Source organism: Dromiciops gliroides, chromosome 2, assembly GCF_019393635.1.
Source record: "Dromiciops gliroides isolate mDroGli1 chromosome 2, mDroGli1.pri, whole genome shotgun sequence".
NCBI lineage: Eukaryota > Metazoa > Chordata > Mammalia > Microbiotheria > Microbiotheriidae > Dromiciops > Dromiciops gliroides.
The window spans coordinates 369622286-369639051 of NC_057862.1; the positions used below are offsets into that span (position 1 = coordinate 369622286).

The 16766-nt window shown below is 40.2% G+C and overlaps 1 protein-coding gene across 1 annotated transcript; it reads left to right on the forward strand.

The window, feature by feature from the left end:
• The first annotated feature begins 4994 nt into the window (after positions 1 to 4994).
• On the forward strand, positions 4995 to 14040 carry MANBAL (mannosidase beta like). Its single transcript, XM_043990322.1, has 3 exons — positions 4995 to 5131; positions 8216 to 8414; positions 12662 to 14040. Exons 2-3 carry the CDS (start codon positions 8265 to 8267, stop codon positions 12767 to 12769), a joined length of 258 nt encoding a protein of 85 aa, XP_043846257.1. The 5' UTR covers positions 4995 to 5131; positions 8216 to 8264; the 3' UTR covers positions 12770 to 14040.
• The last annotated feature ends 2726 nt before the right edge of the window (positions 14041 to 16766 follow it).

A 16766-nucleotide genomic window follows, 5' to 3' on the forward strand; every position in this document is an offset into this window, starting at 1 on the left:
CTCTCTTGAATTTTTGACAACTGTATTTGTCCCTAGAATGACAGTTTGAAGGAGTGGTAGGGTCTAGTAAATGTTTTTAAGGACAGGAGATTGTTCTCAATCTTCTTGGTTGGCTCATAATCTACATTTTGCTTTCTAATTGTGAGTGTTCCCCAAAGTTCTGTTATGTGCCCTCTTCTCTCCTATGTATTCTTTTTTCTTTATAACCCCATCAGCTCCCATGAGTTAAGCTACCATTTCTATGCAGACAACTCCTAGATCTACATATAATATAACAGGTACAGTTTCTACCCTGAGATTCAGCCCTGGATTACCAGTTACCTATTAGACACTGCAAAATTGATGTACTAGAAGACATGTTAAGTTTAGCTTGTCTAAAGCTGAATTCATCATCTCTCTCCCCAAACCTTCCCTTCTTTCAAGTTTCCCTATTTATATCAAAGCCATCACCATGCTTCCAGTGTCTCAGGTTTGTATTCTCAACATCATCCTGGACTCCTCACTCTCCCTCACTCCATGTACCCAATCAATTGCAAACCTTGCTGTTTCTACCTTCACAAATCCAAACCCTTCTCTCTAGTCACATAGTTATAATCTTAGTTTATGATCTTATTGCCTCATGTTTAGACTATTCTGCTTGGTCCTCCTGCCTCAAGAATCTCCCCACTCCAATCCATCCTCCACTCAGCTTTCAAATTGATCATCCTAAAGCACAAAGCTGATCATGACACATATTCACTTTCTCCACCCTCCCCCTTTCAGTGAACTCCAGTGGCTCACTAGTGCTTCCATCATCAAATATAAAATCCTCTGTTTGGCTTTTAAAGCTCTTTATAAACAGGCCCATCCCTATTTTTTGGTCTTCTTACACATTGCTCTCCACCCATCCTCTGTGATCCAGTGACGTTGGCCTCCAATAAATATATCTTGTTTGTCCAGTAATTTGCATGTTGCTTACCCCATTAGACTTTGAGACCTTAGAAAGTAGCAACCGTTTGTGACGTGTCTTTGTATTCCTAGCATTTAGTACAATACCTGGCACTAAGTAAATGCTTGTTGACATTACTTATCTTGATTATTTCAATAGCTTAATTTTTATTTCTACTTCAAGCCTCTCTCTCTCTCTTTTTTGGTGAGGCAATTGGGGTTAAGTGACTTGCCTAGGGTCACATAGCTAGTAAGTGTTAAGTGTCTGAGGCTGGATTTGAACTCAGGTCCTCCTGAGTCCAGGGCTGGTGCTCTATCCACTGCGCCACCTAGTTGCCCCTATCTCAAGCTTCTCAATACTAATCCATCCCACCAGCATCTGCCAAAGGTATTTTCTCTGAAGTGTAGATATGACCATGTTACTTCTCTATTTGACCAACTACTTGGCTTTCTCTTGCCTCTAGGATACAATAGAAACTCCCCTGCTTAACTCTGGAAGTCCTACCCAACCTGGCCCCAATGTATCTTTACAGTCTTACTGGACATTACATCCTTTCTTGCAACTCTGCAATCCATCCAAATTGGCCTTCTCTCTCTCTGTTCCTCACTGAAGACACTCTGTCTCTGTGCCTTTGGCTGGCCCCCATCCCTGGAATGTACTCTTTCCCTACTTCTGCTTTATAGATGATCTTTCCCATTAAGATGCAGCTCAGTCATCATCTTCCACATGAAGTCCTCCCAAATGCTAATGCCCTTCTTCTCAAATTGCCTTGCATTTAGTTAACTTGTAATATATTTGTGTATCTATAATAAGTGAATGAATCAATAGAACATTTATTAAATAAAATCTTTAAAAAATTTTAGAACATTTATTAAACACTTATTATATGCAAATAACTGTCCTAAACCCTGGGTATTACAAATACAAAAGTAAGAGAGTCTCTGCTCTCATTCTAATAGGGAATACAATACAAATTGGAGATTTCAGCTGCAAGTCAGATGGAAGTTTCATGGTCCGTACAGTGCTGCAACAAAGCACGTGATAATGTCTCTTCTTTATGTCATTTCCACTAATGATATCAAATCAGTTTCTGATGTTGAACGATTTGATTGTGCCAAGGACTTTGATGGCAAGAAATTTCTTTACTGTATCTTCAGTAGCTGTAGCTGTAGCAGTTGCCAGACTGCCTCAACACAGGGGTTGTTTTCCAGTTTGATGGCTGAGGGTCCTGGGCTAGAAGCAGTCATTTCTTTTTTTTTTTTTTTTGGTGAGGCAATTGGGGTTAAGTGACTTGCCCAGGGTCACACAGCTAGTGTCAAGTGTCTGAGGCTGGATTTGAACTCAGGTCCTCCTAAATCCAGGGTCAGTGCTCTATCCACTGCGCCACCTAGCTGCCCCTAGCAATGTCATTTCTAAAGATTTTTGGTTCAGGGTCCTGACATGTGTCTACTGAGGTCTGAGGGGAGAGTCAATGTCAAGGTGATCAAGGCAGTTGTGGTAGTGGTGGTAGTTTGACTTGTCTGGCATAAGTTGCCTCTTGTCTTTCTCTCAGTGGCTTGCTGCTTCAGTGAGGGACACTTGTGGGTTTCTAGACCCTTCTCTACTGGAATTACTTTGTTGAATGATAACTGTAAGAGCAGGGCTAGAAGCAGGACTAATGTTAAGAGCAGTGCTACCACTCCATAGGCTCTCTTGCTGACCTGCCTATTGATGGCAGCTGGTCAGCAGTTATTACTGGTGATGACAAAGCTAAGCTCCTTCTTCACAATTTGTCCCCTTGATGACAGCTACTGGGCTTGGGTTAGAAGCATCTAGTCTGGTGATTTGGGAGACATTGCTATTCTCCCTTCTTTTGGGTTCATTGTTCTTAACTGTGCTGGTGGTGGATTGACTCGCCTGGCTTATGCTGCTTCTCTCTCCATCAGGATATCTTCTTGCCTCATATATGTGTACTTATTAACTTTACATTTATGCTCATTATATTTTCATATGCACTTGTCTTTCCCATTAGAATATAAACTCATTGTGAGTAGGGATGGTTTCATTCTTTGCACTTGTATCTCCAGTGCCTGGAACATAGCAGAAACTTAGTATCTATTTGTTGATTGATATATACTTACTGAATTGAATTAGATGATGTCTGGGGTTCCTGAGACCTCACTCTGTGACTTTGAAGGATTAGATTATTATACCTAAGGTCATATCCAGATCTCATAGTCTTTATTTCTACATTTAGTGAGACAGCATGGTGTGGTGGGTAGAATGTTAAATTTGGAAAGAGCAAGATTCCAGAGATCCCACTGTCAGGCATATGCCCTAAGGAGGTCAAGGAAAAAGAGGAAATCTTGTGCTCATCGATTGGGGGAATGGCTAAACAAATTGTGGTATATGAATGTAATAGAATGTTACTGTGCTTTAAGAAACAATAACTATGATGAATTGAGAAACATGAGTTTTATATGAACTGATGTAAAGTAAATAAAAGAGAAAAATGACACGCAAAATTATTGTAACAGTGTAAATGGAAAGAACAATAGCAGTAAAACAATCAAAACTGAATGCTGTGAAATTATTATTATTATTATTATTATTTTTAATGCTGTGAAATTATAATGGTAAAGCCTGACCCTAAAGAGATTTAAGAATGAACCTTCTCAGGGGGCAGCTAGGTGGCACAGTGGATAAAGCACCAGCCCTGGATTCAGGAGGATATGAGTTCAAATCCGGCCTCAGACACTTGACACTTACTAGCTGTGTGACCCTGGACAAGCCACTTAACTCTCATTGCCCTGCAAAAAAGAAAAGAAAAGAAAAAGAAAAAGAATGCATCTTCTCTACTTTGCAGAGATGAAGGACTTCAGGTGAGAAACACTGCATATTTTATCAGCCTTGGTTGATGAGCTGGCTAATTTTGATGAACTATGGGTTGTTGCTTTTCTTCCTTGTTATAAGAGATAGCACTCTGGGAGGAGGAAAGGGCAAGTGCTATATTGGAAAAAAGAATGATGTGAAAACAAATAGTATAATTTTTTTTTTAAAGACTTGGGTTTAAATCCTGGCTCTGATACTTACTGCCTCTATGACCAGGGGCAAGTCACTCTCTAATCCTCAGTTTCCTCCTCTGTAAAACACAGACAGGACATGACTCATAGAATTGTTGCAAGTCTCAAACTAAAGGATGTACTTACATAGGTTGTGACCAGAATTACACTCCTTCCCTCTCAGCCAGTTTGGTATAGTGAAAAGGGCATTGGATTTGAAGTCACAAGACCTCGTTTCAAATCCAAGCTGTACCATTTACTGGCTTTGGTACCTTGGGCAAACCATTTAGTTTCTCTGGATCTCACTCTCACTGGTAAATTGAGGTCAGAATGCACTACCTCCCTGAGAAACCCTCTTGGGCTCTAAATCTGTGAACCTAGCCGGGTGAGGAGCTCTTAGTTAGGGGCTTTGATTAGGTCTCCTAGACCAGGCAGATTTGAATTGCCCATCAATGATCACACCTATTAGAACAGGTGTCATCAAAGGCTTTTTAAAACTTCGAACTATGCTAAACCGCCCAGTCTCATGCAACCTGGTGACATCTTCTATACATGTGAAACAAAGTGCTCTATAACTGTCAATTATTCCTATACTAAAGCCCTTGATTTCGTGTTCGGTAAAGGAAGGGGCCTCAAGAGGTCAGGGAGTCCATCTTTAAAATTTATATTTTAAAGTTGAAGAAACTGAGGTATGGAGAGGTTACATGGATTGCCCAGGGTTACACAGCTAAGAAGTGGGCTTTCTCTCCACGTTCTCCAGCTTCATAAATTCCCATCAACCTCAAAAATAAACAAATAGAAGTAAAATAAACATGGAGAATCCTAGCTCAATTAAGTGATTATGGGGATGTCACTTCACCTCAGTTTCCTCATCTGTAAAATTAGACGGCTGAATTAAACGACCTCTGGGTCCACTCCCAAAGTGTCGGATCCTATGATCCTCACAACAACAAAAACCCAAACCCCGAGGACGACCCCACCTCCTTCCCTTCCAGGTTCCAGCATCTCAAACTCCCTGCAAAGGAACCTAGCAACGCCTCCTGGGGCCGGAAGACCAGGTTGCTAAGGGTTGCATAACTTCCTGTACGTGCACCGCGAGGGAGGCGGGACTACACCTCACTTCCGGAGGGAGGTTCGGCTGCGGGACCATAGCTCTTGGTCGGTGAGTTATCGTTCTGCTTTGGGGCTCGGAGCAGGGGGTGGTGGGGCTCGGGAGCCCGGGCCTCCGGGGAAGCGGGGTCGCTGAGGCCCAGAGCCGTCGCCTCGGGGTGAGGCCGGAGTGGGAGGCGTCTGGGCGGGGCAGTGTCTCCACGGTCTGGTTTGGGAATGTTGGGTGTGTAAGATGGGCCTGGGCCGCCCCGAATCGACAGGACTGAAACCTGACACGCCTCCTCCCCCCGGAGGGAATCAGCCAGCCCGGGCTTTGATGACTTTGGGGCTCTTGGACGTCTTCTTTGTCCTCGGGGTTTATTTTCTAGTGAATAATTTAAAGCCTCACTTCATACTCCTGTAAGAGGAGGTGGCCTTGAACTAGATGATGCTGAAGGTTCCTTCCGGCTCCTAAATCTTACGACCTCTAAGTGCTTTCCCCTGTCAGATCGTGTGCGCTGTGTTCTGAGGACCACGTCGGACATTAGAATTGGCAGCGATCGCGGAGGCTTTCTCATCCAGCCTCTCATCTTACAGAGGAAGAAACTGAGGCCCAGAGAGGATAAGGGACTTGTTAATAAAAATAATAGCCAGAAGCATTTATAGGGTGTTTTACATTTTGCAAAACACTCTACAGTTATCAACTCGTTTTATCCTTATAGCAACCCTGGGGTGTAGATGTTATGATTATTCCCATCTTACAGACTTAAATTTCATTGTATAAGCACATTATCCCAAAAATCATGAACTACACTTCTATTCTCCAAACACAACGTATTATCCTTTTATTTTTTTACTTCTCTTTATACTAAATTGACTTCTCTGTATGAGCCATACTGATAGATTGATAGTCTGTCGAGAAGAAAGAAAAAAAAAATTTGTGAGGCAAGATGGATTTAACCAGCTTGATATGAGCCCTTCCTTTTTAGGTTTTCAAAGCACTTTTCCTCAAAGTAACCCTGAGGTGGGTAGGGAATGTATTATTATCTCCATATAATATATGAAGGAATAGAGTCAGGTAAAGTGAGTTAGTTGCCCAAGATCATGCAACAAGTGGAGGATTGGATTTAGAATATGACAGGTCATTTAGCTTCATGGCATGTTCCCTGAGCCGGTAAGGGCATTGTTCCTTAGAGGATTATTGTTTCCAGAATCAGTCATGTTGTGAAAAAGATCTGAAGGTTTTAACGCCCTCGATTTCAAAATAAGTCAAGTGTGACATGGTAGATGAAAAAGTTGATATCATTACCAAAAAAAAAGGTTGATATCATCTTAAGCTGCATTGAGTGTTGTGTTATCTATAGAATAAGTGTGGTTGATAGGCCTGCATGCTGCCATTAAATATTTATTCTGAAGAAGAGGATACTTGAAGGGAGCATGATGACTGTTTTCATGTGTTTGAAGTGTCCTGTAGCAGAGAGAAAGATTCATTCTGCTTGGTTGTGTAGAGTAGAATTAGTAACAATGGGTAGAAGTTGTAAAGAAGTTGATAATGATTAGAGCTGTCCAAAAGTGAAATGGATTATTTACAGAAGCAATAGTTTTTCAAGTGAAGTTTGGATGGCCATTTATTGAGCATATAATTTATCAAGGCAGGTACTTGGTACAGTACCTGAACTTCAGCATAGGAAGACCCAAGGTCAAATTCATCCTCAAACACTAGCAGTGTGATTCTTGGCAAGTCACTTAATCTCTATCTGCCTTAGTTTCCTCACCTGTAAAATGGGGACAATAATAGCACCCATCTCCAAGGGTTCTTGTGAGGATCAAATGAGTTAACATATATAAAATGCTTTGCAAACCCTCAAGTGCTCCATAAATGTCTAGCTATTATTATAGAGGAAATTTATCTTCATAGTTAAGTTGAACTAGATGGCTTCTGAGTCTCTTCCAGCTATGAAATCTTGGGATTTTGTGATCCCTTTACTGATTTATTTTCTCAGCCCCATAAAGTGAGTCTGCCTTAAGCTGTCTTCTCCCACATCCACAGCTTCAGTTATTTGAGAGACTGCTACTCCTGAGGAGTTTGGTGTTAGTGGGAAGAGTACCAGGCTTGGAATCAGAAGAGACCTGTCTTTAAATCTGAATTCTGATTACTTCCTGGTTTGTGACCTTGGACAATTCACTGAAGGATGCTGAGTCTCATTTGCCTCATCCAAAAATTGGGATAATGACATTTGCATTGTACCTCACAGGGTTGATATGAATAAAGTGCTTAAATAAATTATTATTAACCTCTCTGTAGATGACTTCTGAACCTATGCAGAGTGTTCCAAAAGTCTTAGAGCTTGAAGTTTTAAGCTTTGATAGCTTAAATAACTTAAAACTACAATAAGATTTTTAGAACACCCTCTATTTTCAGCTCCAATCTCCTCAGGGTTTCCAGATATTCATTTCCAACTTTCTCATGGACATCTCTCCTGAATTATCTTGGCAGTTCTTCAAACTCATTGTGTCTGAAGCTGAATCCAGTTATCTTGTCCCCCAGAACTAATTCCTCCTTTGGACTTCCTTATTCCTGTCAATGGTACCACTTTCACACAGTTATGTAGGCTTGAAACCATGATGCTATCTTTATAACTGATTGTGTATAGGAAATGAGGAAGAAATAAATTCCTGTCAGTTCTACTTTTATAATATCTGTTATCATGTGATCCTGTTTTAATACCTGAAACATCCATGATGTCTTTTGTGTAGTTACTCCATCAAATAGTATTTCACGTTTGTGTAGGTGTCTTATTCCTCTTGCCTGGGTTGTTAAGTTCCATAAGGGCAGAACTGTCTCTTATCATTGTTTCCCACCTAGAACTTATTCAGTGCTTTGCATAAAATAAATACTTAATAAATAATTATTGATTGAGTGAATGTTGTGCCTGTTTTTTTTTAATCAATTTTGTCACCTTCTAGTCATACACTATGTGTTGTAAAAAAAATGCTGCAAAGTTTTCAGGGCAAAGGAAAAGGTATGGTGATTTTCCTTGTGTGGGGCATTCACAGACATGTTCATTTGTTAGCTTAATGACTTAGGAGGTGGTAGCACTTTATTCTTCTTAGCAGAAAATGACATTGTTGAAATTTGTTTTGCTTTAATTTATAGAATTTAACTGCTTGAGTGATATAAAAGGAGACCAGGAACTGCTTTGGGCATGGCTGCTGAGCTGAACTTCTCTCCCCCTGAGGTTCCGGAGCCTACTTTCCTGGAGAACCTTCTTCGTTATGGACTGTTTTTGGGGGCTATTTTCCAGCTTATCTGTGTGTTGGCCATAATCTTCCCCATTTCAAAGTCTCATGAGGGCGTAAGTAATTTTTTTTGGAGGGGGATATTAACTTCTTAAGAGCAGGAATGGTAGGTTTTATATATTTGCATATCTTTCAAATACCTACTATAGAAATATCATGGATATTGACCATGAGTATGAATAGTTTTTAGATTTCCTAGTTTATTACCATGTTCATTGTTATAAAAAAGCATATTGTAGTAGTGGAAAGAGCCCTGGGTTTGAGTCCCAGTTCCATTGCCTACTAGCCATGTAATAATACCTTGGGCAGGTCCCTTTACCACTGTGAGCCTCGTTATTTGCACTTGAAAAATGAAGGGTAGTAATATTTATATTGGATATAAATATAGGATTTTTGATAGGAACGCACTTTGTAGAAAGCATTGTAGAAACTGAGGAGATTGTTAGTATAGTTTTTCATTTCCCTGTATATGCATGATATAGTTGGGAATGAAGTAGATCTGTGGTGATCATGCCTGGAGGCCTCCCTCTTTCCCCAAATTAAATTGTAAGTATCTATAGGACATCAGGTCTCATCCTGCTTTGTTCTCATCTCACAGACACTGTGTATTATTGTATGTTAAAAATAATTGATTCAATGTACATTTACTAAGTGTCTAATCCATGCAAGGCACACTGCCATCATTTTTATTGTTCTTGTTAATGGATTCAGTTCTCTGAGAGCTTCAGAGGGAACAAGATGATTAATATTCTTCTGTAGGCAGAGAAATGGAATCAGCAGTGTTTATCTTACTGGTGAACTGGATAACTCTACTAAGGGAAAGAGAGTGAGGAGGAGAAGAGAAGAAAGGGTTAATTAATAACAGGCTGGGAAAGATAATTTACACCTGGATGTCAAAATCCCAAAAGATTTTTATAAGCCATAACATTTGGCCAAATCTAATACGATAAAAGTTAATAGGAGCAATTGAAAAGTATTACACTTGGGTTCAAAAAATCAACTTTATGAGTGTAAGATAGAGGAGGTATGACTAGATAGCAGTTTGTCTGCAAAAGCTCTGTAGGCTTTTGTAGCTTCCAAGTTCAGTATGAGTCAGTAGTGTGAAATGGCACCTAAAAAAACTAACATGATCTTGGACTATATTAAGGAGGATGGCTTCCAAGAAAAAGCAGCCAATAGAGAACATCAGCCCATGTTTCAAGTATCATATTCGGTTCTGGAGGCTATTATTTTAAGATGGACATAGATAAAGTGGTGCTCATCTAAAAAAGAGGCAGCCAGTGTGGGCATGCCATATGTGAGGACCAGTTGAAGAAACGAGAGAGATAGCTTGGGAAGAGAAAACCTAATATGAAAGATGGATTTTGCTCGTTCTGCTTGGCCCCAGAAGGCAGAAGCAGGAGTATTGGGTGGAAATTGCGCAGAGGAGATTTAGGATCTAGGTTAAGACAAATTTCCTAACAATTGTGGTTATCCAAAAATGAAATGGGCTGCCTCAGAAGATGGTGGGTTTCTTCTTGGAGGTCTTAGAGTTAAGGCTGGGTGACACTTCTCCTTTAAGTCGTAGAACAAATAGCCACTGAGATTCCTTGCAATGCTGAAATTCTGGACTTCTATGGATTTTAGAACATAAGCACTTCTACAAAGCAATTTTTATCTAGAGGCCTAGTATACCATCTAAAATTTTTTCCATTTGCCTGGTCTGTCTGTATAGACAAGATTTTTTGCAGCTCTTTGGCACTCATACACATACATTTTCCTTAGTTCCCATCTCTCCCTTTTTCAGGGTGGAAGAAAGAACCAGTTCTTTAGAACTGAAAACCAAATAAAAATTGCTACTACAATCACTCTATTAGGGTATTCTGTTTAATTTTTTTATGGGAAGGTACTATGTATGGGGATGGGGAGTTGTTGAGAAGTGATTAATGTATTAGGACAAGACATATCCTCCCACAAAACACAAAAAGTAAAGTTAAATGACATTTTAAGCCAATTTTATTTACTAAAATAATCTTACCTTTTCATTAAGACAAGAAGGGCTTAGAGATTTCATTTTACATGGGATGAAACAAGGAAACGTTTTAGTCTGATTTTGTCCTCTATCACACTTAAGTTATTCAGAGCATTTATAAGCTTTAAAAAGTGGTACACTTATGGGGGCAGCTAGGTGTCACAGTGGATAGAGCACCGGCCCTGGATTCAGGAGGACTTGAATTCAAATCCAGCCTCAGACATTTGACACTTACTAGCTGTGTGACCCTGGGCAAGTCACTTATCCCTCATTGCCCTGCAAAAACAAAAAAAGGGGGAATAAATGGTTAAGGTTGGTACCTATCCTTCAAGATCACTCATACTCTTACATTAAGCTGCCCTGATCACCTCAGCCTAAAACGAAGTGATCTCTTTTTCCTCTCAATGCTGTAGCAGTAATGGTCTGTGGATGTGCTTTCTCTGATAGCTCTTCTACCATGATTTAAAATTATTATTTAATTTTTTTTAATGTCTTATCTCCCCAGTTAGAGTGTTAAGCTTGAGGAGAAGGAGCACTGTATCTTGTACATTTTTATACCCCTCGGAGCAGCTAGCATAGAGTTCTTAACCTTTTTTAGATCTTGGACCCTTTGGCAGAATGAGGAAGTCTATAGACCCCTTCTCAGGATAATATTTTAAATACTTGAAAGAAATGCTAAATTTCAGTTAGAAATTAGTGAAAATAAAGATATAATTTTTTTTTTCTGTCCAAGTTCATGGATCCCCTGAAATCTACCCACAGACCCATTTTGGATCCATAAACATATTCTCTGCACTATTGAGAAGTTGAAAACAAGATTTGATTTACAGGGTGGTAAACAAGAAATACTGTCCCATGGTCATGAAAATGGTAGTACCTGCCTCTTAATCTGAATGGAGTTCCAGACAACTATGGCTCCAGCCATGAAGAAGCTCTTGGCTTTGTTGAGTCATCTCATTTTGAACATTAGACGGCAGCAGTGGTTTACCTAAGGTATCAAGTTCTTCCCCATGAATAACAGAGCAGGTTGCTTCATTCCCATGAGAATGCTGGCACATTTCTTCGGATTCTTCCTGCATAAATTACATTTAGAGAGTAAATCAGGTCTTATTTTTAAGAGGCCATGCAACTACAAATCAGTTTCAGCATGCTACAAAGGCATATTTCAAGCTTCAGAAATACTTGAACCCAACTTCTTTATTCAGAAGTCAACTATATATTTAGCCAGGATGCAGTATAAATACCTTTTTCATGGATTTTTTTTTTCTGGAAAGCAGCATAGTCTGTATTTAATGAATTGGCTCCATAAACATTTTTCAGTCTGAATGTCTTTTGTTGTGGAACCATTTTCACAGAGTTAGGAACCATAGGAAATGCATAGTCTGATTCCAGGAAAGGCAGAGAAGAGAAGCACTCACCCTGTGACAGTAAAGGAACAGAAGTCCACAGCTCTGGTGCACAGAACCTGTTTGGACAGTGGTTGGACATGGCTGGTGGGATAGAGTGAAGAAGTAGCAGAAATATAATGGGAGGAACAATACACTAGGAGTTAGGAGACCTGAATTCTAGCCCTGGTCTTGCTCCTTAGATAAATCACTTCGCCTATAAAGATCTTAATTTCCTTATCCTGAAAATCAGAGGGTTGGAATTGGTGACTTCTAAGCTCTAGGATTTAGCCACAAAGGAATCTTTTTTTTTAATCTATTTTTAACATTCTTTTTTTTGCATTTTGAATTCCAAATTCTCTCCTCCTACCCATTGAGAAGACAAGCAATATGATATCAATTATATATTCCACAAAGGAATCTTTAACTGTATGGAGATTTTTGTGTGTTGAGGGGTGAGAGAAAGAAGGGTCAAGAGGAAGAATAGGAGGCTATTGGGACGACAGAGCCACATAAGTCAAAGCTGCAAAAATTCCAAATTTGCACCTTGGGAACTACCAACACTGTTAAATGTTTATATTTTTTAAAGGAATAATTTTTATTTATGTCATTTGTTTTTGTATAATAATTATTTCTTGGAAAAGTTCTCCCTTTCCTTTTCCAGTTTGAACACAATTAAGCAAAAAACACTTGATGCAGTAACAGCCTCTGACTATACACAAATTTACTGCACAATTTCTGGATACCATTCTGTTTGAATCTGGACAAGTCTTTCCCCGCTTCTAATCAGCTTGAGTTCTGCCCACGTCCTGCTTCAAGTTAGCCTCTCCTAGGTTGACTTAACTGCACAAATTCCAAACTTAATTGATCAGTAAAATCCTATTTCTTTCTCTTCTCTCCATTGAAGGAAGGGGGACATTTTGAGCCAAGAAAGTTTGAGGTGACCAAGAAGCCAAAGGGGGCTGCTCCTTCCCAAAGCAAAAAATCCAAGAAGGAAACCAAGAAGAAGAGATAGAATAGAATCTGCCAAACATGGCACATTGTGTGGCCTGCTCTCCTTCTTTCTTCAGATTCGAGTACTCATGAAGAGAGACCATTGCAGGGAAATCAAATCTTCATAAAAACATTTGTCTGGCATCATCTTCCTTACAGAATCTGAGTTGGAAGAGACCTCAGGAGTCATCTAATCCAATCTCTATCTGAATAGGAATCCATTCTACAGCCTGCCTGATGAGCTATCGTGCTGCCTGTGCTGGAAGACCTCCAGTGATGGGGAACTACTTACTACCTCCCGGGGCAATCCATTCCACTTTGGGATAGCTTGCTAACTGTTAGGAAGCCTTTCCTTATGTCGATCCTCTCAATCCACCTCTCTGAAACTTCTGCCTAGTCCTTCAGAGACTAGGGAATTGAGGTGGCACTAGTGGAACATGGGTGCCTTTTAAACACAGAGGACCGTGTAAGCATGAGCATTTCATTGGCTCTAGGTGGCCAAATCACCTCCCCTGAAGCCTTCTCTTCAGATCTTGTTCAGTCATGGCTCCTGAAGCACAACCCCTTCAGAAAGGAAAACACGGGTTATGCCACTACAGTAACATTCGACTTTAGGAAAAATGACAGCAGAATCATGAGCACATAATACAAGCAAAGGCCATATATACTGGGATACTTAGTTTAAAGGTCATGTTAAAATAATTGAGCTGCTTTTTAATGTTTAATCATGTCAAATAATTTTTAATATAACATGTATGTACACTACTATTCAGGATCTGCAACTTAATCTAGACAAGTCTTCCCGACTCCTAATCAGCTTTTGTCTTCACTTTTAAAAAGTGTTAAGGCCCCTCTCTGTCAGAATGATGTCCACTGCAGTCTTAGTAATTAGAGAGGCTAAGGCATTTGAATCTGAGAGGTTCCCTAAAGGAAGGGCAGCCTTATCCTGTGTGAAAATGATTTTCAAATTCTGCACCAAAAATATTAATCATGTTTCTCCTTTTCTTAATGAAGCATTTTTCAGTATTTCCTCTGATTTTCACTCAGGAGGAAAGGATTTCAGGTGGGATTTTGCTAAGTAAATAAAGGTTTTCCATGTAGAAATTGGCCATAGTCTCAACTTCTGTACTGTGTTTTAGGGTGTGCTTTTGGTTCCTCACTGCTGTTTCCCTGACCTATTTTTAGTGTGCTCCCTGAACTTCTTCCACACCAAACAAACTTTTAGCCCAGGCTTAAGGAGAAAAGATTGGGATGAGCATGAGAGCAGATTAATAAACCACAGTGCATGATGAACCTCGTTATGTTGTCTGCTGGTGTGTGGTAGTGGGCGTTGTTGGCGGGAGGGAGTAGGGCGGCTATCATGGTATAGTGGAAAGAGGATTGGATTTGAAGCCAAAAGACCAGAGTTTGAAACCTGGCTCTGGTCACACTACCTGTGTGTGACCTTGGGCAAGTTACAACCCTTGGGCTCAGCTTCCTTCCAACTCTGTATCCAGTGAGTTTTGAGTCCTCATTCTGTAAATAAAGGGAGTGGTAACATGTTATAGCAAGAATATTAGGATGAGGTTGATGACGCTGCAGGACAGTGCGACAGTCCTGGTGTCTCAGAGACTCAGTAGAGTCTGAGCTAGCAGTTCTGATATGTCAGGCAATTAGAAAGATACTGGGGATGGTCTCAAGGACAGTAGGCAAGCAACAAGCATTTATTAAGTGCTTACCATGTGCCAGTCATACTAACACAAAGAAAAAGACCCTGCCCTCAAGGAACTTGCATTCTAATGAGGGAAGACAACATATAAAAGAGCTAGAAAGCCAGGAGGAGGACTTGCAGAAACGAGCACAGAAGAGGAATGAATCATGGCAGTCCTGGGTGCAACATCAAAATGGAAGGAACTCACCAATGGGAGAAGGAAGCTGGTGTGACAGAAGGAAGGTCCAGATTGAGAAGGCAGAAGGGGTTCACAGCACACTGAGATGGTTCTTAGTCATCATTGGAAAAAAGGGAAGTTTACAGAACCATACGTGTATTAGATTTTCCAATGGATTTATAGCCTTTGTATAGGTTTCTCTGGCACGAAAAAAGCAGAGGACTCTTCTAGAACTGGTTTTGATAAGCTAGTGAAAGTTGAAAACCATTAAATATGTCATTGTTGACTGGATAAATTTGGGTATCTGACTTCCACAACATAGCTACATAGCACAGTGTATTTCTCATTTCAGCATCATGGGTGCTCAACACTGTACTGTAGATGTTTTCAAGAGTTTCATGGCCAAAAAAAATATTTGATGTCTAACCTAGCAATCTAGGAACTTAGTAATCAGCCCCTTAACAGAGGTAAAGTGGTTCTCTGACAATCTGTCACTGGGCCTTTTGAGCCTGTTGCCGAGAGCCTGTGAGAGCCCATGGTCACCCCCATGCCATAACGAAGCTGTTGGACTAGGACTTTTGGGGAGTGTTTTGTTTTTGCTTTTTGCTCTGGACCTGTAATCTCATCATAAGAAAACTTTTTGCCAATGCAGATTGGCAGCTCTTCAGCAAAGAAGAGTTTAGGCTTCTTTGGTAGCATGTGGGGTGTGGACCCAGGCCTTTCTTACTCCAAAGCTAGTCTTCTTATCTACCACTACAGGATGCCTCTCTTTATGGACACAGATGGAGTAAAAGCCAAATAGCCTATGGGTAAGGCTTTTTACTTGCCACTGTTGTGATTCCTAATCTCAAAAGAGTTTATAATTTAGTTAGTACGGACCTCCAGTTTAAGGAGAATGTCCAGGTCTGCCACGTATGTCTTCATTCCTCCCTAAGCTTCATACTCTGGACTTAACTGTGCTAAAGAAGCCTCTTGAACCTGGAAACTCAGCCTGCTGGTAGGTGGGTAAATATTTTAACAACTGGCTCTCTGAGGGAAAAATGCATGTATGGCATACCCTTAAGTTTAATCTGTATTATTAACACAATCTCCATCACTTTATTAAGTATAGACAGCTGTGATGTTTAAAATCTAAATGTGTGGTTGCCTTAAATTAGAAACTTTAGCACCAGTCTTTGGGCATTAAGCATTTATTAAAGCATACTAGGTATTAGTAAAAAGGAAAACATGTGGAGTTCAGAAAGTTAAGAAAAAGCCTATCTAGCTTAGAGTTCCAGCCTGGTCTAGTTCTTCCTCAAGTCCTCCACCATGAGCCTGCTTCAACCACAAACTGCTGCAAACTGAGTGTGGATGGGGCAGCTAGGTGGCGCAGTGGATAGAGCACCGGCCCTGGAGTGAGGAGGACCTGAGTTCAAATCTGGCCTCAGACACTTAACACTTACTAGCTGTGTCACTTACCCCCAATTGCCTCACCAAAAAAACCCCCCACCAAACTGAGCAGAGTCGGTCCTTACACATTGCTTCAAGCTGGGTGGTAGGTGTCATCCAAATCCATTGGTTCACTGGACTTGAAGGTGGTCTCGAGTTGAGTTCAAAGTCCTTAGCTTCTGAGAGCAATACTTTCTTTTTTTAAAAAAAATAAAAGTATTTTATTATTTTCCAGTTACATGTAGAGATAGTTTTCAACATTTGTTATTTAAGATTTCCAATTTCCAATTTTTCTCCCTCCCTCCCCCCCTCCCCTAGACAGCAGGTAATCTGATATAGGTTTTATACACACACACACACACACACACACACACACATTAACATTAAATATTTCTGCATTAGTCATGTTATAAGAGAAGAATAAGAGCAAAAAGGAATTACCTCAAAAAAGAAAAACAACAGCACCAAAACCAAAAGAATAGTTTGTCCAATCAGCATCCATATTCCACAGTCCCCCCCCCCTTTTTTTTTCTGGCTTTGGCTTTGGCACTTTCTTGTACCGTTGGATTGGTGAGAAGAATCTAGTCTATCACAGTTGATCAACACATAATGTTGATGATACTGTGTATAATGTTCTTCTGGGAGAACAATACCTTTTTTTTTTTTTTTTGGCTGGGCAATGTAGGTTAAGTGACTTGCCCAGGGTCACACAACTAGTAAGTG